The sequence below is a fragment of the Venturia canescens genome, chromosome 3 (assembly GCF_019457755.1).
Source record: "Venturia canescens isolate UGA chromosome 3, ASM1945775v1, whole genome shotgun sequence".
Lineage (NCBI taxonomy): Eukaryota > Metazoa > Arthropoda > Insecta > Hymenoptera > Ichneumonidae > Venturia > Venturia canescens.
This window is the reverse complement of record NC_057423.1, coordinates 9,799,378-9,824,144: the sequence shown is the minus strand read 5'-3', so window position 1 is coordinate 9,824,144 and position 24,767 is coordinate 9,799,378. Positions and strand designations below refer to the sequence as shown.

The window sequence follows — 24,767 nt, the reverse complement described above, 5'->3', positions numbered from 1 at the left end:
GCACAGAACGAAGTTTTTCTGCGCACGCTCCGTTCTTGCTATATAGGTATAGGCAGCAGTGTCTTGCATGCTGGCGTGATGCGGGCTTACGCGGACAGCGGCAACATGATTATAAAATTGCGGGAACACATAATTTCTTTCATAAACAAAACCTGGCCGATAAGATATCAGTTCTATGAGCGTTTTAACGCAATTCTTAGTAATTGTGGGCAGAAATGTTCATAGAGGAATCGTTGGATGAATTTATTGAATTTACGATGTTTTATACCTATGAGGTTATTTTTGGAATATGAATCTTCAATACTTTTTCGTTTATTAAAATATATGCTTCATCAGGCCTCACATGCAGCCACAAGATTCCGCCACAAGTGTAATATCTAGAATCATTAAAATATAATTATTCTCAAACACGTAATGGACTGATTTAGGGTTCTTTTTCCAACCGTTATCGATCTCCGAAAAGAAAAAATATTTAGACGACCACGATGATTCTTCGGCTTGTAGACCAAGAAACATTTGCAGCAAGACAGCAAAAATTTGTCCCGACATCAGAGACAGATTCGAACGAAATGGTTGAGACCGGAAGAAAATTGACAACGGACGAGGTAAGATTGATTTTCTTTGGGAAATAACGTGTATATAAAAACATACTTTCATGATATTTCGCTTTTATTAAGCTATCAATCATCCACAGGTTACAATTGTAACGAAGTAAATTGACTATCGATTTAGTATACACTGTACAATAACCATTTAATTAATAATATATTTACAGAGTGTGTGTGGGTGTGTGTGTGGGTGTGTGTGTGTGTGTGTGTGTGTGTCATTTCAATGACTGACAAACCGATAAAATTTACAATAAAAAAAAGGTCACGAAAGTGCATCATTGAATCATATTCATATTTTTGTTTTACACGAAAGTTTTCAGTTTTCTTTTTTTTCCAAGATTCAGAAAACATTCACTTTAAAAAATGAGAAAAATGCCATTTGGCAATGAAACATTTTGAAATTTTTTGCCGCATATTACATCGCTCAAAAGGATAGTCCAATTATTATCTTATGAACGTTTAATAATAACAATAATAATAATAATAATAATAATAATAATAACAACCTATTCAACGTATATACCATGAAGATTGACACTTCGCTCATAAATATGTTATTTTTTTGAATATTTAACAATCCAGTGTTGGTTCACTCTCGTAAGTTTTGTGATAGAAAATAAAAATCAGAAATTTCACGATTCAAATCCACGAAAATAGTCTCAGCAGTAGAGTCCGAGGTACTTTTTTGTTTTTTTCTTTCTTTAAAATAAATGACGTATGTCTCGATCTTGTGCATATTGACATTAATCTTTTTTCCGTAAGCTTCGCGATCTCACATTACTTATATCCATTATTTATCATACGTTAATAAATGTTCGTTTTCTAATTCTACTGATTTTTCTTCATGCGTCTACTGTGTAAAAAGTCGTGGAATTTGTGGAGGTTCTAACTCGTGTTACAGGTGTTTACAATGAGCTTTGAAATCATTATTTTTTTATCCTTTCTGTTTTTTTTTTTTTTTTTTTTTTTTTAGAGAGCATAGAAATAGTATAACAAAATATATGAAATATTTATAAAACAATTGTTCATCGATACGAGATGAACAAGACTGAACGAGACCGGTACGTTTTTTCGAAACATTATACATTCGCCGATGCCAGATCGGGAAATGATTAACTTGTTAAAATATATTTTCATATATTCATACGTTTGAAGCATTCCATCGTAAATTTGACGAACTAAAACGTCTCGACTTTTTCAATATTGCAAAGAAAAAGAAGAAAAATCTGAAAAAAATTATTCAATTGCCAGGACGAAGGGTACAAAATTTCAATCAAATCAGTTCTGTCAATATTTCGAAAGTAAATTTCAGCGACATTCGAATGACCTTGGAAACTGTGAGCTCGATTAGAAAGTTGTTTACAAAAATGGACGTTTTCATGTATTTTCAACGATCGACCAGTCATTCGGTGTTTGGGAAGAAGCTTTTTTGTTTTTCGCGTTTTATCACGTTTAAGTTTACAGTGAATTACTTCATGTTACGAATATTTTTAGGTATCTCGAAAATAAAACTTTATCCTCCCCTTCAAGAGATATTCCCATTCTCACTCGACGAACATTTCTCTCTGAGACACCATTTTATTTTTTTCTACTATTTTTTAAATATCCACGTGCATTATACCGTACCGGCCCTTTCAACGTTCGCGATAATGGAAGTCGAACAAATACAACTGTGCATGGCTCAAGCCGTGCCTTATCACACATTTTTATTATTACTTTTTTCTCTTATTTTTTGTGTTGTTTTCTTTTTTTTTCCTTTTTTGTCTTCTCGTCAATCATTATTTACAGAGATCTCGCGTTTTGTCTCCTGGATCGCGTATTTTTTCGCATTTCTTTCTGTCTTTTTTCACGTTTTCTTCTGGCAAACGCGTTGATTTCCTTTCTCATCACTTGTATCGCACGAAAAATTGGAAAAATCGTTGATTCGATGAAATAATTTTTATTCGATTTTTAAGGAGAAATAATATTCATTTTTTTTTCTTTTTTTTTTTTTTTCATTAGATTTTCTTCATTTGCCATTTAAGCTCATGGAGTTTATCAGTTCAACGAACGAATTTCAAGTTTTTCAAATGATTTTGTTAACGAATTTTTTCGTCTCAGATTCTTGTTGCTAAATTTCTCATGTTTTTTTTTTTTTTTCTTTATGGATTATAAAAAAGTGTTTTTTGCGGCACAAAGCTTCAATCCTAGTAGAATTAGTCTTCGTTAATCGCCAGGAAGAAATGGGATCGTTTCTCAGTTCGCCGGTACTGCCCACGTGAAAAAAATGACTCGTAGAAGTTTCGTTGGAGAACTTGGCGCGTTTTTCATTCGTACGAATAATTGGAACGTCAGTGGATAATCGACCAGTGAGTTTTGTCAGATTTTTCAAATTGTTTTTCAACGGTCGTTCGCGTCGTAAAAATAGTCGTTGAATAAACAAACAGCAAAAGCTGCATCAAAAATATCGCATCCGCAGCGAAATATAACGAATGAAAGTTGGTCAAAACTCGGATGTGAAATGTTCACCATCCGAAAAAAATGAATAGAATCACCCCGGACAAAGCGACTCTTCAAAAAGTGACAGCTGCTCGTACGTTTTTTTCCCAAATTCTCGAGTTCACTCGCTTTTAACCACAAGGAATTTGGCCCTTTTTTTGCAGCCACTCAACAACGAAAAACGAAAATGAGAAAAATCGCAACGTCCCTTCAAGTCTTTTGTCTCAAGAGACCTTCCCTTTCTTCTCTACACTTTCGCAGCATTTTTTTGACGCTGCTTTCTTCGGTCGGGGGCACAATGATGCTTGGGTTCGCTTGTTTTTATTGATTTTATTATTATTCAATCTCAAGGAAGATTACGCACGAGCGAGGATCGTACACGAATTATTTGTATTGTTCATTCTCTTATTGAATAAATATTTATATGTATTTATATATTTATACTTATATGTCAGACGATATATCTAACTGATCACAGCGGTTCACATGTGGAATGTGACAAGTGTTTAATAATAACGAAAATACTTTCCGATTACACGATAATATGATTTGTTCGACACTCATTTAATTTTCTGCCGATTCATTAGAAATGCCTTCCTCTCGTTCAGCCGTTCGAAAGGGCTTCGTTCCCGAAACTGGATCAGTCGAGACACACAGTGAGGTTGATATGAAAATTCGATATTTTTTGTTCCGCGATATGCTCGAATCGTGTTTTTCAATATCTTTCTCGTCGAAGAGATGAAAAGATAAAGAACGAGGCTGAAATGAATGAGATGCAACGATGAGAGAAAAACATATGAAATTTGATTCTCAAGATAGAATATTCCGAGTCGATTCGACGTCGATAAATAAATCGACGATTTTTTAATTTGCGTTAGAGCTTTCGAGGGCTCGACCAGGATCGCGGGGGCTTGGTCGATCCGAACGGGATTAATCTTTCGGACGTTGATTTCGTACCTGTGAATCGTGGCAGTGCTTTTCACAAATGATATTTCATCATGGACTTTTCAAACTCGATAATTTTCCTACGAATATCATTTTTTTACGAAGCTCATCATTGTTGGGAGAGAGTCGAAATAAAATTGATTGACTCGAGTGTAAAATGGGCATTGGCCCGAGTCTTTCAGCCCCCGAAATTACAACGCAGATTGTCCTCGAAATATAAAAACGAAATGAAAATCGCTTCAGCGCTTGGCGCACGCGTAAATCCTTTTTCATTCTCTCCTTCCCTTCACTCTCATGGTTTCATCGAGAATTTCTCACACGAATGAAATTCTCCTCAATCGATTATTATTCGACTCGAAGAGAACAGAAAGTCACGCGTTTTTAACGCTCGATTTCCTCTTCCCCGAACCGTTAGATTTCCTGGCGGTTTCTGCTGCTGCTGCTGCTGCTGCTGCTGCTTGTTTCGATGAGTCAAGTCGAATCGCTTCTCGCTCAGCTGTCGCAGTGATCGAATTTGAAGGATCGAGATTTGGGGAGATACTCGAGCCCGTGGAAGGCCTGGTACCAGGATGACGACTCGTCGGCATCCCCGGCGCTAAAACTGTGCGGCAGATCGCTCTCCGGGTCCCAGCACGACGAGGGCGCCACGTAGCCTCGGGGCATTACACCCTCTTCGCGACTGTTGCACATCGCGTAACTTGCTTTACCTTTCAAACGATTTTTTGGTTTTCGCATGTTTCATTCGGAGCCAAATATATGAAATTTTCTTGCAAATGATTTTCGGATAAGTGCATTTTCAAGTAGAATTTTTGGGAATGTGTTTTTCGCTGTTTACGATTGTGTCAATGGAAAATGGAATGTTCGAGTCAAGTTACAACTGGAATTGGCATTTTCATCAATAATTTAAGAATATTATCATCAGAAAATCGAGGACACCAGCAGTCAGCGCCGAAAAAAATGAGAGATTTATGCCTCGGCTGCAGAGTCTCGGAAGAAACTGGATGGACAAAAGTTGACAAAATGAAAGTTGCACAGAAATGCTGAATCCAAACGAGGAAAAAAGCTGAGGCCCTCAGCGAAAACAATAAAGTAGTGAATCGAAATATTCTAAAAAATGAAAAAATTCCAGTAATTGGAAGAATCTTTGAATCCGAAACAAAGACAAAACTTCGGGGTTTGAAAAAAAGTTTGAAATACCAAAAAGAGAGCTCGATTGGGATCAGTATTCCGAAAGTCCGACAAAATTCTTCGTTAAGAATCACCCACTAAACCACGAAAGCTTCCTGGGTCCGGAAAAAACAAAAATTCGATAAAAATTGATAAAAACTTGAGTGAATTGGAGAAGAATGAGAAGCGAACTGAAATTGGTGGAAAAAGATCGTTCGAAGATGATGAAAATCGAACGAGGCTGATTTTCCATTGGGGAACAGAGGAAGAAAGTAGGATAGCATGGAAAAAATGAAAGGTTTATGCACCTGGTGTGTCGGAATGAGATTGAAGCGGTGACTGAGGCGGCGTTCCCACCTCGATTGATGAGAGCGGCTCGTACGGCGGTGGCGGCGGGGACGATGGCGAGGGCGTAGGCGACGGTGGCTGTGGTACCTGAAGACTGTCCGGATCGATACCGAGGATCTGGAGTACGTGGTGAGGATTGGAACGTACCCAGACCTCGAATAAATCGACCGGCCAATCCGTCTGGGTCGATGCTTCGAGCATTTTTTCCGGTGGATTCCAGAAGAGTGCGTCCGGTGGATGGGACGAACATCTTGCCAGACCGTTGTGACTCCCGCGACCGGAAGGGGTCGGCAAATTCGGATTGCTTTGTGGCGAACGCACCAATATTTGTAGGGCTTCGATGGCGTTTCGCATCTGTCAACAAAAGGCATGAACGACTTGATCGGACTGTACGATTTTCTATTTTCGATAACGGAACGATTTTTTATCGTGTTTTCTTTCAAAACTCGATTATTTTGTCTTGATCGGTTCGACGATTTTATTCTCAGCTCGTTGAATGTGTGAAATTGGAATTTTTTTAAGCTAGATCATGAACGAAGGATCGTATTTTATGAGTGTCTAAATTGCATCGATTTTTACTCCCCAATTAAATACATTATCACTTTAAATTAATGTCAGAGTTGTTTATTCGAAACTGTGAATACATTTTTTCAACTTATCTTTTGACGAATGAAATTACAAGCCATTTATTAGGCGGGGATCCATCACTGACAGAACCCAAAATTTCATTCGTCCCTGGCCAAAATATTATAATTTTTTATGCAAAAAATCCCATTAGAGAGCCCAAAGTGTAAACACAAAGGGAAATGAATATAGAAAAAAGTATTAATAAAAAGACGGAAAGCTGTGACAGGAATGGGCCAGGCCAAGAAGAAACAAAATGCTGAAATAAGTAAATGTGAGGTTGTACGAGTGCTCATTACCAATTTCTTTCAATCTTTAACTTAATATATTTTTATTACTGGTAAGACAGTCGTCTCGAATTTTTTCCCAAACCTTCGTTATATACGCAATTGTTATGGTGTACGTTTTTCATAAACTTCGTAAGAATCCGTTATATGGAAAGACAAACAATTTTTTACGCACGCCCTCGTGTGTTTTTCTTCATATTTAAGCACGTTTATCTAAATAATTAATAAAACGAACCCTTTAAAATTTGAAATGCGTGTCAGTCGACTACAAATTAAAATTCTGTAAATTTCAAGGCTTTCTTAAGAAAATCGTTTCGTGCATGAACTACCTTAAAGCTTTCCATTGAGTTGAGAAGCTTGTCTCAATATTTTGGGATCAGAAAACTTTTTGCGTCTGAGGCTTTTCGAGTTTTTCTATACGAAATCGTAATTGATCGAAAGAACTTTGTTTTTTTTTATGTTTCGAGGGTCGATGTACCTCGTAACTGAGAGTCGCGATGTCCGGATGTATCGTGGGAATTTGAGGTTCGAGTCTCTCGGCGGAACCGATGCGCGTTTGATCGTCGATCGATTCTTGAGCCATGATTTGAGCGGACCTTCCTCTCATGAGAACGCTCCTGCCAATTCTCCTGCCCTCTCGGTGATCGTCTCTGCGAATGAGCAACGAAAAGTAAGTCCTGAAGATAATCGCGCACATTTTAGTTGCGAGTTGATCGATCGGAGGGTGGGGTCGTACCTGAATTTCGCGTGTCTCGGACTAGTCGTCGCTGCGTGCAACGGCGATCGGTTGGGTGGCGAAAGGGGCGAAGTTTCTCCCTCTTCCGGTACGTTCTCGTCGTCCTCGCTTATTGACGGCAGAGTCAACGATTGTATTCCATTCATATCGGAAACTTGCTGCTCGACGTTATTGCGAGAACAAAAGAAAAAATAAAATTTGCACTTTTTCATTGAAACATTCGAAGATAAGGAAAAAGAAGATTTTTTTTCGTCAGTTCTTCGAGCTTGATTAGTCGCCACGTTAGAATTTACAGCTACGAAATTTCAATTGGTATCACCAGCTTCACCATGGGCTTAAGGGGTTTTCTTATCTCGCGTGCAAATATTTCGTTACCTCAGCTTCGTAACCTTCTCGGAGATTGTACGTGAGATCGTGGATAATGTCTCGAGCAAATCGTTCCTGATACTCCGGATACAGTCGCAGAACATCGACGAGACCTTGCATATTAATGCATTTCAAATAACAGTATGTAAGGGCCTTAACGTCGCAGCTTGATTTCACGACCACGTCGGTTGAACCTCCTCCTCCGCTGCCTCCTCCACCGCCGTTCGATCCGTGTTGAAGATGCATCGTTATGTCGCAGCCAACCAAGTCACCTTTTCCTATTCGAGGGAATAAAACTTTATTATTGAAATTTTGATTATGGACATTGGAAAAAAAAAATTCCAAAGCACTTTTCAAAGCGGAAATGCGGATATTTTTCATGCAGCTGCGATACGGAGCGATAGAAGCGTCGAGTTGAGCGAGCGTCATGACCGAAGAATCGGATTTTATGGGTGTCTAAATTGCATCGATTTTTACTCCCTAATTAAAGATATAATCATTTTAAATTAATGTCAGAGTTGTTTATTCGAAATTGTGAATACATTTTTTCAACTTATCTTTTGACGAATGAAATTACAAGCCATTTGTTGCTCGGGGATCCGTCACTGACAGAACCCAAAATTTCATTCGTCCCTGGCGAAAATACTATAATTTTTTATGCAAAAAATCGCATCAGAGAGCACAAAGGGAAAGAGATCGAGAAAAAAAGTATTAATAAAAAGACAGAAAGCTGTGACAGGAATTGGCCAAGCCAAGATGAAACAAAATGCCAAAATAAGCAAATGTGAGGTTTTACGCGTGCTCATTACCAATTTCGTTCAATCTTTAACTTAATATATTTGTATAATAGTAAGACAATCGTCTCGAATTTTTTCCCACACCTTCACACACACACACGTTTATTTAAATAACCAATAAGACGAACCCTTTAAAATTTGAAATTCGCGTCAGTCTACTACAAATTTAAATTCTGTGCAAATTTGATGACTTTTTTTAAGAAAATCGTTTCGTCCACGAACTACCTTAATAAGTGATGAATTTATTGATGATTTGTGATAAATTACCCAGAATCGCGACGACCATATTGTTTTGCTCGACCTCCATGGATCCGTTGCAGAGATAATAGATGTAAGAAAGAGCGTCGCCCTTTCTAATGAGATATTCTTCGGGGGCACAAAAATTGCTACGAATGTGGAGAGAGAGTAGTTTGAGGCAGCCTTGCGAGGAGGTCTCGAATATGGGCAAACTGAGGATCTCGCGATGAAGGTGCATCGATACGTCGCCCCTGAGCTCCTCGGGAAACTCCTTGAGCGTCTAAAATTTCTCGGCGAGGCGTCATTATTTTCGGAGGCATGAAAAAATGTTTGCAATTATTCCGTAAAATCGGTAATAATAACAAGAGTATGCAAAATAGTACGAACATTTCGGGGAGGTTTTATTTACGAATTTTCTTCACTTTACCTCGTGAATATCGATCCCGTGATTCAACGACCATGTCGTTTGGAAATAATCTTGCATGCGCTGCTTCAACTTGTCAGGGATTTGATGAAGTGCGAGAAAGTCTTTGAGATCGCGCCATTTAGTTTGGTAAAGAGATTTTCGTGAGTACATGCGCTGAATTATCGCTGTCACGTTACCGAAAACAACGGCGTGCATCAGAGCTGCAAGATAGAAAGAAAAAAGTTTTCGATAAAACGAATTATTCAGTTCGATCGAATCCATTGAATATATCACCAAATAAGAGAAGTGGATTTTTTCATGCTGGGATAAGCTGTTCGTCGAAGCGAAAAATCTGCAGTGTTGTCAACCAAATTCAAAACTTCCGATGAAAATGTTTTTTCAATAATTTATATACACGAACGGAAGAAAAATCTTATTAGATGGTTGCTCAATTTATCTCGATTCTTTAACATCAGTTTTTATCTTCAAAGCTGAACTCTTTATGGACTCCAGAACTCGAGTTTACACTCGACAGGCCATTTTCCCGACTTAATTAGGTATACACACGGATAATATTTATTGTGCGATTAAAATATTTGAGTTTGAACATAAAGGTGCGTTGAAATGACGTGTAAAAACTGGAGCACCAACATCTCCACATTTTTTTCTCGAGCGTATAGGAACCACCGATCAACAAGATTTCTGCTATTCATAAATGCGCGCTTGGATTTTTGACAATTTTTACCTTCGCATATGCGGATCCAACTTTCAATTCGGTGAAACGACTAAAAAGCATTCCGCGCAGGCGAATAAAAAATGTCACTAGTCGTAAGAAAATCCTCTGGCAGCAAGAATTTTCCACGAATTTACAAAAATTTCCACGACTCGGTTGAGCAATTTATTTGACGAACAAAATGGACGCAGGAATTGGTAAGATCGATAAAAATTACGTACCGCCGATGAGCATGGTGCAAATCGAGAATATTTTTTCGGGCGTAGTGTTAGCGGAAACGTTGCCAAAGCCCACGGAAGTTAGGCTGCTACAAGTGAAGTACAACGCGGTTATGTAGCTCTCGGTGTGGGTGACGTTTTGTACAGGGATTTTGAGGCGATCGGCGAGCGTATGAATCCACCCTATTTCGAAATCAAAATTCAAAAGACAAAAATCTTACGATTATCACAGGAGAAAATGTAGGATTCGATAAACGCCCGAAAATCACGCCCCAGATTGATGCTGAATATTCTAAAACCTCAACCGTCTTTTCGCGAAGGAGTTTGCGGAAGAATCTCCTTGTGAATTTCACATTTTTCACGTTAAAATGAACTTGTGCTGAGGCGACAATCTTTCGATACTTGCATGTGAATTCGGGCAAGGAAACGTGCAACAGGCGACCTCTTTTTACGTGTCACTTCTCATACATATTTACGCGCGTATATACAAATATAAATGTGCCGAAATGCATTCGAGAAACTTGCTATTTCGTGGTATTTCGAAGCTCTCTCAAGCTCTTCGTAAAAGTTGATATTAAATTTATGGCTACTTGAGTAACGAAGGAGACTTCGCAGTAGTTTCGTCATCGCGTTCTTCAATATCTCGATGGATTTTCATCTTTTTATTTCCCTTTATCAATGACGGCTCTAGTCCCGGCCATTTTTATTTCATTCTTATACGATAAATAACGTTTTTAAATGCTTACCAAGATCCCAATCTTTGTCGTTACGAATTCTCTCCTTTTCGGCGATAACGTACCAAACGCACGCGAGCCAATGAGCGACGAGAGTAAACGAGAGCATCAGAAGAGTCAGAATCATTGCGCTGTATTGCGAATACCTGTCCATTTTTTGTAAAAGCCTCGCGAGCCTCAGCAATCTCGTTAGTTTGACCAAATGAATGTGACTGTGACCGGATTCCTGATGAAAAGTTTCCGGACATTTCATTCATCGTTTACGAACGTTTAATTCAAATGAATCGTTCTCTCTCCAACGAGGGGAACGATTCGATCGAATTAAATCCAATTTTCTAGTCTCGAATTTCATTGTTACTTCAAATTTCAGGTTTTCGTTCGAACAAATTATCATCTTACTTTCAACGGTATCAAATTCTATATCTAAATCACAATTTAAATAAAAATTCAAAGCACAACGTTCGATATTCGTTTCGCGAAGCAAGATTTCATAATGCAATAGCCACGAATCATGAGCGTAAACGGTTGAGCAAAAAATTACGCAAGTTTAACAGCCAAAAATTTGATCGATTCGGATTTTCGGAGCTTTGCAACTAGACTAAAATCTCCGCACCAACGAGCCAGCCATCTTCTGAACTTTTCAAACGTTGATTTTCGTTCGTTACAATGAAAAAATGGATCAACCGATCATTTAAAAACAATATTCATCGATGAATCATCATGCACTTTTGTTTCTCTTCACGTTGACTAAGTTTCCTCATTTTTCTGCATAAAATTGCAACACTATTTTCTTCGAATTGTGATTTCACAACGTTAGTGATAGGGTATCGTACACCTTTTTTTGAAAATTGTTTTAAATTCATCCTCAGATCGTAATGAGCCAGTAGAATTTTAATTTTAATTTTATAAAACCGAAAAGTCTGTCTTAAAAACTATTTTTTATTTATGATTTTGAATTTCCGGTTTGTGACGTCACTCATTAATATCTTCATGCAATAATAAAAGTGTAAAAACTCCACAAAAATTGTGGATCCATCGCCACCATCAATGTATTTATCATTGGTAGATCTGTATACTTTCTGCTTTCCCAAAACCGTTTTCCACGATGCGGTTTTAATAAAATAAATGATAAAAGTCCACAAATGTGATAATAACTTGTAAAATTTCAAAATAGCTCAGAGCCTACGAGAGAAAAATCTAGATTGTTTATTATTATTGAAGTGACGTCAACGTGGAATCCAATACAGTGGATGGCGTTTTAGACACACTTGAAAAGCGTTATAAAATTGAGATTGCATTTTTATTAATAAATATTGACGTTTCTCGTTTACTTTTTACGAAATCTATTATAAACATGCATTTTTATATATTTTTATACACTCTGTAAAATACCCTATTCAACATCACGTATATGCGAGCTTTCATGGAACGATAAGTTTCATGATAATTAACTCGTTTTGTTTAAAGTGCTTTGTTCTCAAAAGATGGCTGACTTTTATGAGATTTATGTCGAGTTGCAAAACATTGAAGCCATACACGGAGAGACTTTTGTACGAATATTTCGGATGAATTTGTTACAAAAATTAGCCACGTTTTGTAGCAGCGCTGTTCTATATCGCCATTCTATTACATTTCATCAAAGTGCATAGCAATTTTGATGCCGAAAACAGTTCTCTCAAATTTTACTATTTACGACAGGCTAAATTTAGGTGTGCGACATTTTTACATCGAGCGATGTATCGATATCCGAATGTCGCACTCGTGTCTTTGGCGAAATGTTAAAAATTGGTGAATCGAACTGGACAAATTGCTCGAAATTTTACTACGTTGTTATAGAGCAATATTCAGTGCGGTAAAAGGGACAATACGAAACTATGCAATTTTTCGTATAGCACAGAAAAACGACTGCTATGTTATCTCCTGAATTTTCATCAAATCATTTCATTATTTACTATGTTTTTGATCAAAATTCGCTCGGTGTTTATTTTTGATAGAGTACAGCGCGTTATTTACTACGAACTGTGGTAATAGTTCCCCAAACTTTTGCAAGATTTGACACACTCCGTAGCGATTATTATTATAATATCGATGTGGTCCGACGTTAGCATAAAAACAGTAATTTTTGCTATAAAAGTCTCTCCGTGCACCAGGAAACGAAATAATTGGCACGTTATCCATGTGTAATTTATAATTCATTTCCAACGAATAAGAAAAGCCGAATTTAATGTAAATTCAAATGAAATGTTGATCGCGTTCATCACCGAAAAAAGAATATGGGAATAATTTGTTGAGATGGTTTCGTTTCACAGGCTCAACAATAGAAATGATTGCAAATATTCGCGATACATATGCATATAATGTTGAGTCTATCGCTCCAGGCCAATGGATATTACAGCAGGCGGTCTCGAGTACGATTTTAGAGGTGGAAAGTAGTGATTGGTCCACTGAGCAACGTATTTTCATCCTATTCTCGTGTAGGTTGAACGACGTTAAACCGGAAAACAGGAGCAGGTCGTTCTCGTCCCGACGTCTCATTCGTCTCCTTCTTACGCAATCATATCGCGTCGCTTCCTACATCGTATTATCGGATCCGTGTATCCTCCGAGCAAACGAGCTTCTATTCACACGCGGATACCTTTTCTTCGATCTCTTCGAGACAAATTATTTTTTCGTTCTGTTATGTTTTTTTTTTTCGATTGAATCTCGTTGAGATTTCCGTTGAGTGACGATGAGGAAATTCAAATGTGCGTCGTGGGTCGGAGAGGAAAAGAATTTGATTCGAGATAAAATGCTGGCTTTGAGAAATGCAAATGTACGTGCACAAGTTTAGCGTCATATTGATTTTTGAAATAAAAGCCTCTAATAATTGGTTTCGATGATTGCGCGGTGGCTTCGGAATTTCCGTGCTCTTCTTTTTTATATTTACACCTTCTTCTCGATACGTACATTCGTTTTTTCGTACTAACCTCGCCGCTGTAAACGTCCGAAGCGTAGAGAAGATCGAAAGGCAAAGCCGCGAGTAAATCCACGAAGAACCATGTTTTGACGTAGTTGATTGCTATACTTTTACCCTTGATTACTAGTTTGCCTTTTCGACTTACGTAAGTAGTTCTAAAGTTGAGAATTATATCTGTGGAAGAGACAAACGTAGATTAGAAGACTCGGAAAAATAATTTTTCATTAAAAAAGTTAAATTACGCTCGTCGCCTCGCGTCCTCCGCGTATATTCTACTATTGCGGCTTTGCTTCACCCAATAGTTCAATGACTTGGGAAACAAATTGAACGGATATTTTTTCCCTTACGATTCGTCTTTACTCGCGGTAAATAAAGTTTCCATTGGAAATGGGAATTCCGAAGGGTTTTTCCCCACAAAAAGACAGCATCGGGTGTGGCACGAGTGCAATTAAATTTCTTCGAAAATTTCGTTTACAATTTTTAAATTCTCAAATTTTTCGTATTTTTTCCCCCGAACGTATGTGTTGAAGTTTTTTGCGGAATTTTCAGAAAATTTTTGTCGAGAAATTTGTCAAGTTTCGATAAAAGCTGCAAAATAGTACGAGAGACCAGAAAGGATATAAAATTTCACGAGAATTCTCGCTTCCTCCGCACCGAATTCAGTCCGGTTTAATTTACAAAAAGGCTCGAACCGAGGCGACGCTCAGATTTTTCTTGTAATCTCTTGTTACGACGTTTTCATCTCGCTTCCCTAATCTGCCGGAGTTATATTTTTCATCTCATTTGTAAACACAAAAGATCGGTGTACATTTCGTGTTTCTAGACTTTCGAAATCAAGAATGTAGGTGAACGTGTACAGCAGCGTTTCCATACCCTATTTACAAAAGGATGTGGAACGAGGGAAGAAAGAGGGGGCAGAAAATTTCTCGGTTCGACGACATTTCTCTATGTACATTCGTATTCTATTGAAACAACAACAATGGCGATGGAAAACTCGATTGCACATGTAATAATGGACGACAATAATAAATACGATAATTTCACCATTTTTTACGAGAGAGAGAAAAACTACGATCATGAGAAAAATGAAAAAATTCACAACAATGGGGAACGCGGAGGTTGTCGAAAAATATTTTTCACTCTTCTTTGAAAAATGATATTTTCGACTGCTTTTAACGTGGACAATTTCCATGCGCAATTGTGCTCTTTATAACTGGATGGCTCGGGAGAAGGACCGGAAGATGGCGGCTTTATAATTATTTCAAATCCACCGTCCCATTTTACCGATGTGTTGCTGACGCAGCTTTTTGATGGATTCGCATAAATATCCGAATTTATGTTCGTCGAGACATGTGGGACGAGGAGAAAACTGGGCACGAAAATGAGAATTGACGAGGAGCATGATTCTTGGTATATGAAGAAAATGGCCGTACGAATTGCTCGGTTTCATGGAGCCCGAGCGGTTTGTATCGCCTCATTTTTCTGGACTTTTCCACTGAGGAGCCCAGGATTTGTACGAATAGAAAACCAGATTCGGGCTCTCAGTGAGCCGAATGATTTTTTCAAGGGAAAAATTGCGAGTCTGTAGATCGCAATTTCGAATATAATTTTGCCCTCTCATTGAGAGATTGATTTCAAGTGAAGTGTCCAAGGCGAAAAAATCTCATCGGAATTCAACGAGGTGAGAATCGCTATTAAAATGGACAACGAGGTGGAAGGAGAACCGATCAAATCGGAGCAATCAAGAAACGATTTGTTAAGGGGCAAAGAGAGCATTGTTATTTTTAATACGCGGATAACGAGATCTAAAGCCGCGAGCCGCAATCACTGTAAACCGAAGAAAAGATTCACTGAAGCAGCAGCGAGAGACTGTTGAAAACTTGATGAAGGCTTCTCGTGATTGGTGGGGAACCACGGGGACGCGCAGAACGAGAATTCCGCCGATTCGAGAAAGTTTTCAACTCTTTCTCTCTCTCTCTCTCTTGCTCTTCTTCTCATTTTTAGGAGCGCAGCGGTTGATGAGCTTCATCGGTTTATTTAATAGAAAGCACAGTTCGGGGCGTCCCATTCAATCGACCTCTTAACTGATTGGAAGCTTTTTGAACAAACGACTCGAAACAAAATATACAGCGGGAACCGATGCTCTCGCGATACGGTCAGCTCTGTTCCCGTTGCACATTGTTTTTGTTTGTTTTCCTCATTCTCCTCGGTTTTCCACATCGCGCCGGGTTACACGTTTTCCCGGTTACAGAGTGGCCCTTTCATCACGCCATTTCTTTGTTCATTTATCTTCATTTACATTTGTTCACGTAGCTTGATTGTAAAATCGATTTGAGCCACACTCTGCGTGGGCGAACTAGATTTTTTTGCATCACAATGACACGATTTATTTTTCCTTTTTTTTTTTTCTTTTTTTTTCACTTTTGTGATAAGAAATATCCTAAAATCAGGAGGAAAAGGATTTCCATTGATCTGCAGGCTTCTGTTGCCTTAATGACTTTTTTTTATTGTCGCGCTCATTCCCTTCATTCGTTATTTCCATTCGTCCCAAATAATAATTAATGTTAAAGGCTCCGAAGGAGGAATCGAGCCTCTTCGAGGTGAGCCTTTTCCGTCGTGCGCTTGAATATTTAAATCGCAAATCAGCTCAGGAGGAGGGTTTTCGTTTCCAATTATTCGATTTAGCCTCCGGCACGTTTGACTTGTTGCTTCGAGCACTCTAATCTTTCGGAGATGAGATGCAACCTTGAGAAAATAAATAGACTGCTTAACGAGCTCTCGAATTAATGGAAAATTATTTGTAACAGGTACGAACGAATATTACTTAAATTCAAATAATTCGGCTTAGCATATTAATGCATAATTTATAAGTAATGTTTTCATACACTTCGACACGATGAAATGAAAAAATTGTAAATACATTTTTTTTCAGAAAAATTCTAGCCTCGAGGACTTTCCGTGGAATAAATAGGAAATTGACTAGAAAAGACTTTTTCCGGAGTTGTAACTCACCGAAAATGAATAGGCCTTCGACAACAACGTCACTGACCATCGTTGGTCTGTCGGTGTTAATAAAACTGGCATTGTAAGGTACGACGACAGCGACGTAGAAAGTGGCTATTAAAATGAGCCAGTCCCAGCACGATTTGAAACCACCGTAATGACTCAATATAAACTGGGACCTTTCGACTGCCGAAGTTTTGTACTCTGGCAACGGTGCATCGGTGGAATGGAGAAGTGGCTGCAAAGGGAATCATAAAAAACGAGATTAAAGAGTTTTTCGCTTGAAAATATTCTCCGTTAAACGAAAAACACGAGCGTATGAGTTTTTTTTTGTTGCGCTGCAAAGCCATACCGCGTTGCGGCAAAATTATGTTTAGCCAAATATTCCAACGACGAGGAATGCATGAACAATCAAGTTTTTTAATTACAGCCATTTTCCTACTTTCGTACCGCCACGACGAAACAACTTTTCGTTGTGTGAATCCTGACTATTATTGTTATCATTGTTTCACGTAGGCGAAGAGACGTCACACATAATTTCAAAAGTTCTTCACCGAAATACTGGCTCCGTTGTTAATTAAGTTTGTGGGGAAACGCACGTCTAATTAAGCTGCATCGTGCAAACTAATTAGTCGTTCCATACCGACCCTATTTTTGTTTCATCATGTTTTCATATGCTAATTATTTCGGTCCATGCCCAACTGTATTGCCAATAATTTGACAAAATCAAATAAATATGAACAGATCAATGCTGATTTGCTAACGAAACTCGAAACATCCAATTTTTCCATGAATTATTCCGACATTTATCCGCGCACGTAGGATCGCTGAATCCCGATGAATTATTCGCTCACCTGACCGAATTCGCACAGCAATTTGATGCAAAATTATCCAACAGCTCTGTTCTATTTATGGAATACTTGCACACAGGTATTCGTCCGTGTGCGCGATTCGCGAGCGTCCAACTTGTTTAATACATTGGAAGCAGGAGGAGTTCACTGGGAAATGCTGCAATTGACGCTTGAATAATTGAACTTTTGGGCAGCTGAATTGCACTGACGTTAATATTCATGGGCTGCTGTCGATCCCTTCACATTTCAACGGTCAATTCTTCTCGCCCCTCCCTCTTTCTTTATGCTCTTGCTTCCTCTCTATTTTTCCTGCAATAAGTCTTTACATACGATTTCCCCGTGCGCTTTACGAGCTCGACGTCGTCCGCTGCCTCGGCACGTTCGTGGTATAGATGCGCCCTGAATATAACTCGACACAGGACGTTCCACTTGCTAAATGAATTATTTTAGTTTGCCATCGGGTTAAGCCGCCGGCACGACTCTACCCTCGCGTGAAATTCGATGTTTTACTCCTCGTGAGTTCGCCCGCGATCTCTCATGCTCGCTTCTCTTCTCGTGTCAACCACACACGTCCTCCTATCCTCTCGTAGTGAAACCTTCGCATTTTCCTACATCCTTCCCGCTGCCGATTATGACAGCTTAATGGTTATACACGAACCTCCGACCAAATTTAATTTCTCTGCTAAAACTACCAGCCCGATTCTCGCGTATACTTTCGATCCGATTCCATTTTCGTCTTCTTCACGTCGGACTTCACTTTCTGTTCGCACATCGAATTTAATTATGGAGCACGCGCCGATTTTACGATTAATATCTAATCGCTCGATATTATTTTACATGAATGTACGAGGCGCTCAGAATTTCCGATTGTATTGCCATTTCCATCGCAAACTATTCGATCTTGTTATTGTCCAACTTCCGGTTAATTCAACACCGCGAGATTCCATCGCTTTATATATTCGATTGAACACGGGGAGAAAATTTCAGTAAAAACTACTATCTATACTACTATTTAATAAAAACTCGAATGAAATTCTGCCATGTACCACAGTAAATTTTCAAACATTTCGGCGGATCGGCGATACTCTCGTATTATTCGAGCTCTTGGAATTTTACTACGCTCAACCGTAAAATAAGCAATTAAGAAATTTTCATTTGACACGAAAATTATAACGTTTTTGGTAAAAAAGCTTAAAAATGGGCGATTAACACTATGGGGGCACAATAATTCTTGCTATTTTTTTTCTACACGAAGAAATCCTCAAAAATTTGGGAATAAGACTACGAATGGGATGGAATAAAGGGTTGGAGAAATTTCATGAAAATTAGAGTAAAATCAACTATAACAACATCGTCATCGAGACTCACCTTGTTGAGGCTAAGTTTGTGTTTACGGTCTTGCTTGTAGTGACCCGACAGTGTGTAAAGGACGGCGCGACTTCTTCTTCTACCATAATTTGCAGGTGGTGCTTCCGGATCGGGATCGCCATTTGCATCTAGAAATCAATCGATGCCTCAAGTATTCTTTTAGTTTATCTTGCACTTGGCTTCGCTCGTCTTTTACGACGAAGACAAGCTCGATACGGCGATGCAAAGACAAGCTCGATAACGTCTTCATCGCGGGCGGCGGGCACGCGATATAAAATACTGATGCGACTGCACTACTCGTTGGCCGGGATCGGTGACGAGCTCACTGTGTGCAAGCAGGAAGTTTCAAAAGGTTCGTAACGTTTTTGGGCCTCTGTGAGCCACGCGCTTTTCGTCTTGTACTAAAATACCGGAAATCAGCAGATCCTTTCATCAGCAGCCTCGTCCATTTGGGTCCAGTACAAAAGCGACTGAATCTTTCGTCTCAGTGATCGCGATATTCGCAGTAGATCGGCAGAAACTGCGTTTATTCTTAAAAATATTCGATTCGATGGAAAAAATGGAAAAAAACGTAAAACGCACAAGATCTCAAGGTCGCGCAGAGGCTCAATCTTTCATCTTCCGTAATTTCGGTACTTCGAGAAGAGAAATTCATTTATCGACCTCCACCGCGGATAGCTACGTCGTGCGAAAAACTTGGAAAATCCTTTCGTTATTATCACACGGTTTCTGCTACGCGGTAATTTTCTTCGATTTCTTCCCCTTGCACACCGTGAGCCATCCCTAACAGCAGGCTGAACCTTCCAGTTATTCGGTTCTTCGGAAGAAAATAAATGATTGGTCGTTCGTGCCACCGCCGCCGGCGGATGAGACCCGCTATCAAGCAGCGGTGGCTCGCGCAGAATTAGATGAAATGCGTTCGATATTTACGGACGTAGATTTCGTACGGATTATCTCCGATGAACTACATTGCTGTACAGATCAATTCTGATAGGAGTTGGGCTGCCTTTTATTTGTGATCGAGAAATATAGACGTGGATGGAAAAGAGTAAGAAAGAGAGGGAGAGCGAGAAAGAGAGAAAAAGCGTGTATCCGGGGAAAGAAGCGAAGCGTGCACTCACCACCGTCGTAAAACTCACAGGGCTTCGTGTTCGTAATGTCCTTGTGGGATGCGAGGAAAAGCACGACGTCACCTTTCTCATTTTTTATCGGCACGATGTCGAGCAGGCAGTTGAACGGAGTTTCTGAAACGACGAATCATCTTCGTTTTTCACATACAAACACATTTTCTTCGTCTACTTCCTGCAAATATTTCTTTAGAATTGCGATACGTTCGTATGAGGAATCCTCTCTGAAGGAAGTTTCAGGCTTCGGTAAACGTAAAATCGAAACGAGTTATTTAATCCTAGTTTATTCAAGTCGAAAGCAAAAAAAGTTCGGGTCGTTGAAGTTTAATATTTTCCTTTTCGACAATTTTATTCGTGTCCTGCGCCGATTTTTCGAGCTCTCAATGAGTGGAAAAAAATTGGCAAAGCTCTGTCGATAAACGTCGGATTGGTTCTACGTTCAAAGGGCTTTTTAAGGGCTGTGAACAGTGTAAACGTTGGAATCTTAGGTTTTTTTTTGTTTATTTTATAAATAAAAATTGGTTGGATGGATTGAAATGAAACCTTGTACAAGGCTTTGACGTAACTCAGAAGTACTGGAATTTTTTTTTAAATTTTTGTCATAGTATTTTTTTTTTTAGTGATTAGATGTTTTGGGAGGTTTTGAGTATTGTCGCGGTCTACTTTTTTGATGATAGTGTGGGCGTGAAGCGGAAGTGCAGACTGTTTCGCATTGGACGAAAACCACTTTAATTCGCGAGGAACAAAACTGCATTCACGTTGGTTCGGCGGTCGTTTTTCGCAAAGTGGAACTTTGCTCGTTCGTCGCATTATCGCGCGCGCGCGCGCGTTCACGTATATTTTTAGCAAACTTTTGTCCACGCGTGTGCGCGTACACACAAAGAGCCTCACATCGCGACTCGATGGAAAACGGAAAAGAAAAAAGGTGGGCGGAGACAAGGGAATGACGAAAATCGGCTGTCCGCGTTGGAACCGCCGGTATTTTCCGGTCGATTTTCTTGTGCCGCTTCACTTTTTTCATGTCCATTTTGCGTCTTCGTACACCCACGCTTTCCACGTAGACTTGTAACAGCCTGAACAGTCCCTCGAGAAACAATGGAAATCTCGTGGCTGTTGCTGCTGCTGGCTCGTCGAGATTTCAACTTGTTCTCGCACTTACGTCATTGAAAAAGGATAATGAAAACAAGGTGATGTCATGTTTTTAATCAGAGCCAATTCTCGTTTTTCTTTAACCAGGGAAAAGTGGGGTGATTCACGACGCGGAGGAAGTATGGACACCGCAATATCTTCATATTTCGAAACCCCCACGCTCACGCACTTGAACTCATGCGATAGCCCTATCGATGTTTAATAAACTCACATTGTTCGTAGAGGTAGGATCGATCGTAAAATTTCTTACATCTCGATGCAATCTTTGCCTTTAAAATGAATTGATAAAAATACAGGATAAACGGCTTCAATGTTATTGAGAAAATAAATTTGGCTTTTCTCACCGTTTTTCAACAGTTAATTAACTCGTGAAATTTCAAAGTTTGGGGTAATTCCGAACAGCTTTATGGAGGAATTCCGGACGCTCTGCTCCAACCCCATATCAATTGATTTTTACAAATTTCACATACCTCGTAAATACACATGAAAGAAAACACCAACTTATGATATTGAATGCATAGATAAAGCAGTGGACGATGTGAAAACAAAAAGTTATTTTTCTTTTGAAAAATATGAAGATTCACCACCCGAAGACTGGATTATGTGAATCGAGTGTAAAATGTGGACTCTCAAAGTTGCATACGCGAAAGTACGAGTCGAGAATTTGTTTGCGACATTTGTAGCAATTTCTAATGCGATCTAGATTTAGCCCACGGACCGTCCGGAACTACCTCAGAGTTTCGGGGCAAATCCGAATTAACGGAGTGTTGTTTTTTGCTAAATATCTAGCAATTTTTTCGATGCATCAGTTAAAATTTACATCGGAAATCGTAAACAAGATATCAAAGAGTAAACATGGAAAATTGTAATTTCATCACTTATGGCGGTTCGTTAATAATAAATTTCGGTTAGGCAGTCGGAATTATGCCAATTTTCCCAAAAAACGAATCTAGTTTGTTTACGTGGGTATTGCGCGAATTACTACGTTTCCGTGACTTTTTCACTGGTTCGCGATGCTTTTTGATCGAGAATATTTTACCCTCTGTAAAAAGATTCGCATTGGAGCTTTCGGTTTTTGCTGATTTCATCGGTTTTCAAAGGCACCGCTTTTTTCTCCTGCGAATCGAGAAGAAATATTGGAAAAGACGGACGGATAATACTCTGAGATGCTTCATACCGCTTGATGTAGTACATCTGTAAAGAGCACACAAAAAGTGTGTAAGCTTCTCTCACGGGCCTGCGATATTTCGGTGTGGAAGCATTCTACCGTAAGGAACTTCCCTGCTGTCCGACTCTCCTCCCTCTCTTCGGAGAGCGTACCTTTCAATTTCGCATCGATCGATCCGCACTCGATGTCTGTACCAGTTAACGAGATTTTCTCGAAATATGGATTTGCCCAAACAAGGATATGGAACGCGCCCGGAACGTCAAAATGCCATGTATGCGTTTCTTGCAGTTTGCCTGCGCTTTTCCCCGACGCTTTTTCGTGCCAGTTTACTTCCAATTCGCAGCATCAGACCCGCCTGACTTTTTCTCTGATTACACGCCCGGGTTTTCGCTTGTTTCCACTGTGCCATTTATTCGTCGAATATGCTCACCCGATTCACTTCGTTCAGTGATAAATTGGGGGGGGGGGGGGGGAGAAAAATTGTTTGTGCAATATCAATCAACGCGAACCTGGCCCGGGGGCTTGAAACTTTGTTGGTAAAAAAAACTGAATTAATTTCCATCGTATTGGAATCGGTTGGATTCTTTCTGGTTTCCAACGAGCCTTTTCTTTTTCAAAAAGCCTTCTGAATTTTATCGGAATTCTCCCGGACTGAAACCTCTTATTTTATGGGGAAAAAGGAACTGCCAGCTTTCGGACGTCTCATCCGATGAAAGCAAAAATTATTTATTGACGCTCCACCAACCCTGAAAGTTCACTCCTTTTCGTAGTTTCGTCCGACAGAACGTTTGAGTATCACGAAATGAAAAATAAGCGTAAGAATGAGAGTGGCAATTATAATTTGCGGGAACGCAAATTATGCTCGTTGACGATCAAAGTTTCTTGCTGCTCGCGAAAACAATTGCGAGAAAGTTATTCGCGTTCTGCGCTCTGCAGCCGAATGTAGTGGATACAATTGTTTAGAGACTCGTTATCGAAAACTGGCTCAGCAGAGTCCAAGAATGAAGAAATCATAAAAATACATACGAGAGTTCGCGATTGAAATAACTGGTTTGCTCAAAGTCGACGGAAAGTGGGTCAAATGCTTTTTCATCACGAAGCAGCTCGTTGTTTTTCCTTCTTTTTTTGATAATTTTTGTAATTGGACTACGACTATTTCAATGAAAAAATATGAATTAATTATTCGAAGCTTACCGTCCTTCTTGTAAAACACGACCTCGTGCTTCAATTCGGTTTTGCTCTCGAGACTCTTGGATATCTTCGCTTTATCCTCTTCCGTAGTTTCCGGTCCGTAAAGAAATTTGCAGGCGCAACCCTTTTGCATTATTTGGGCCCGCGGATGTCCTGTCAGCTCGCAAAACCCGTCCGAGCAGTAGACGATCGGGTAGAGCGTCGGGACTTGCGCATTTCCCAACACAAAGTTGCTGTCTGTGAAAAAATAAGAATAGAAATCAACATTTTTTTCTCGGAGTCTCAAATTTCAAGGGTGAAGGTGCGAATCGGAAAAACTTTCAACTTTTTCCCTCGCCTTTGCGATTTTTCGGCACACCTTTCGGGAACTTCGAAGGTTTCCTTAAGGAAGTTGAGGCATTAGAATGAAAATGATGTCGTCGCTTTTAAACCGATTGCATCTTATAAAGTGAAGTGTAAAAAAAAATCAGTTAAATTCTCAGACAGTTTAGGAGCGTTGTTGCTGAGAAAAATCAATAACAATTTGGGCCAAATAACATGTAATCTTATGGAAGTCAAGACACATTCAGTCAGTGATATCTCCGTTAAAAATAATGCTAAAAATATGAAATTTTTTGGGCAACATGAGCAAGGCTTGCTGAATAATGTCAATTTTTTTCAGATTTATTAGGAGATTTGCTGAGATTATATTAATAATAATCTGTTTCCCGTGCAGTCTTTTGAGGCTAGGATCGTCACCGTTCGTGTTTTCGATTGAGCTTTCACTAGTTTTTCGTCTTTTTTCCCCAACTTTTCTTTAAAGTGTATGCAACATTGCCAAACTGTAAACTGGCCTAACTTTTGAAAGGTACAGGTCATAACTTTTGGGTAAAAAAAATGACTGTACAGCCTCAACTTCCTTAAGAATGATTCGCCACGAAAGTAAAATTATGGAAAATTCTGAAAACGTGTATTCCGGCGGAAAATCATTTGAGAAGGCTCATGAATTCGAATAATCCAACAACAATGAAAAAAGTCATTGTTAAGTAAAAGTGTAATCGGCAGGATCTTTGAAATCTAATTATCACTCAAGCGCTGGTACGTGCAATCGCTTTAACCTAATTTTCGTAGTAGACCGGCGGGGATCGGACGTTCGATAGTAGCAAGCTTCGCCTCACCGAGACGCTCTGTTACCGGGTGTGTACTATTTTTAAAATAATTTTATTTTCCCCAGCAATCGTATTATGCAGTTCACTGATGTGTTTTATTTCACGTAGACCGTGAAATTCAA

The 24,767-nt window shown here is 39.2% G+C and overlaps 1 protein-coding gene and 2 long non-coding RNA genes across 8 annotated transcripts in view; 2 read left to right on the top strand and 1 right to left on the bottom strand.

Moving 5' to 3' along the window:
- Positions 1 to 72: 72 nt before the first annotated feature.
- On the top strand, positions 73 to 16,687 carry LOC122408165 (uncharacterized). Its single transcript, XR_006260380.1, has 3 exons — positions 73 to 605; positions 6,925 to 7,127; positions 16,573 to 16,687. It is a non-coding gene; the product is annotated as an uncharacterized lncRNA (long non-coding RNA).
- Positions 652 to 24,767, bottom strand: part of Elk (Eag-like K[+] channel) — a 73,800-nt gene continuing 49,684 nt past the window's right edge. The window contains exons 3-16 of one of the 6 annotated variants that reach the window (XM_043414771.1): positions 23,501 to 23,734; positions 19,984 to 20,106; positions 18,863 to 18,990; positions 16,653 to 16,881; positions 13,651 to 13,814; positions 10,697 to 10,910; positions 9,954 to 10,145; positions 9,021 to 9,220; positions 8,624 to 8,873; positions 7,569 to 7,837; positions 7,194 to 7,351; positions 6,936 to 7,107; positions 5,507 to 5,900; positions 652 to 4,738 (exon numbers count right to left, since the gene is read on the bottom strand). In XM_043414771.1, coding sequence (XP_043270706.1) covers positions 4,524 to 4,738; positions 5,507 to 5,900; positions 6,936 to 7,107; positions 7,194 to 7,351; positions 7,569 to 7,837; positions 8,624 to 8,873; positions 9,021 to 9,220; positions 9,954 to 10,145; positions 10,697 to 10,910; positions 13,651 to 13,814; positions 16,653 to 16,881; positions 18,863 to 18,990; positions 19,984 to 20,106; positions 23,501 to 23,734 — 2,942 coding nt within the window. In that variant the 3' untranslated portion in view covers positions 652 to 4,523. The remainder of the gene's footprint in view (positions 4,739 to 5,506; positions 5,901 to 6,935; positions 7,108 to 7,193; positions 7,352 to 7,568; positions 7,838 to 8,623; positions 8,874 to 9,020; positions 9,221 to 9,953; positions 10,146 to 10,696; positions 10,911 to 13,650; positions 13,815 to 16,652; positions 16,882 to 18,862; positions 18,991 to 19,983; positions 20,107 to 23,500; positions 23,735 to 24,767) is intronic. The other 5 variants (XM_043414775.1, XM_043414772.1, XM_043414773.1 and 2 more) reach the window with 5 other exon arrangements.
- Positions 16,879 to 17,392, top strand: LOC122408168 (uncharacterized). The gene is made up of 2 exons (XR_006260383.1): positions 16,879 to 16,959; positions 17,074 to 17,392. It is a non-coding gene; the product is annotated as an uncharacterized lncRNA (long non-coding RNA).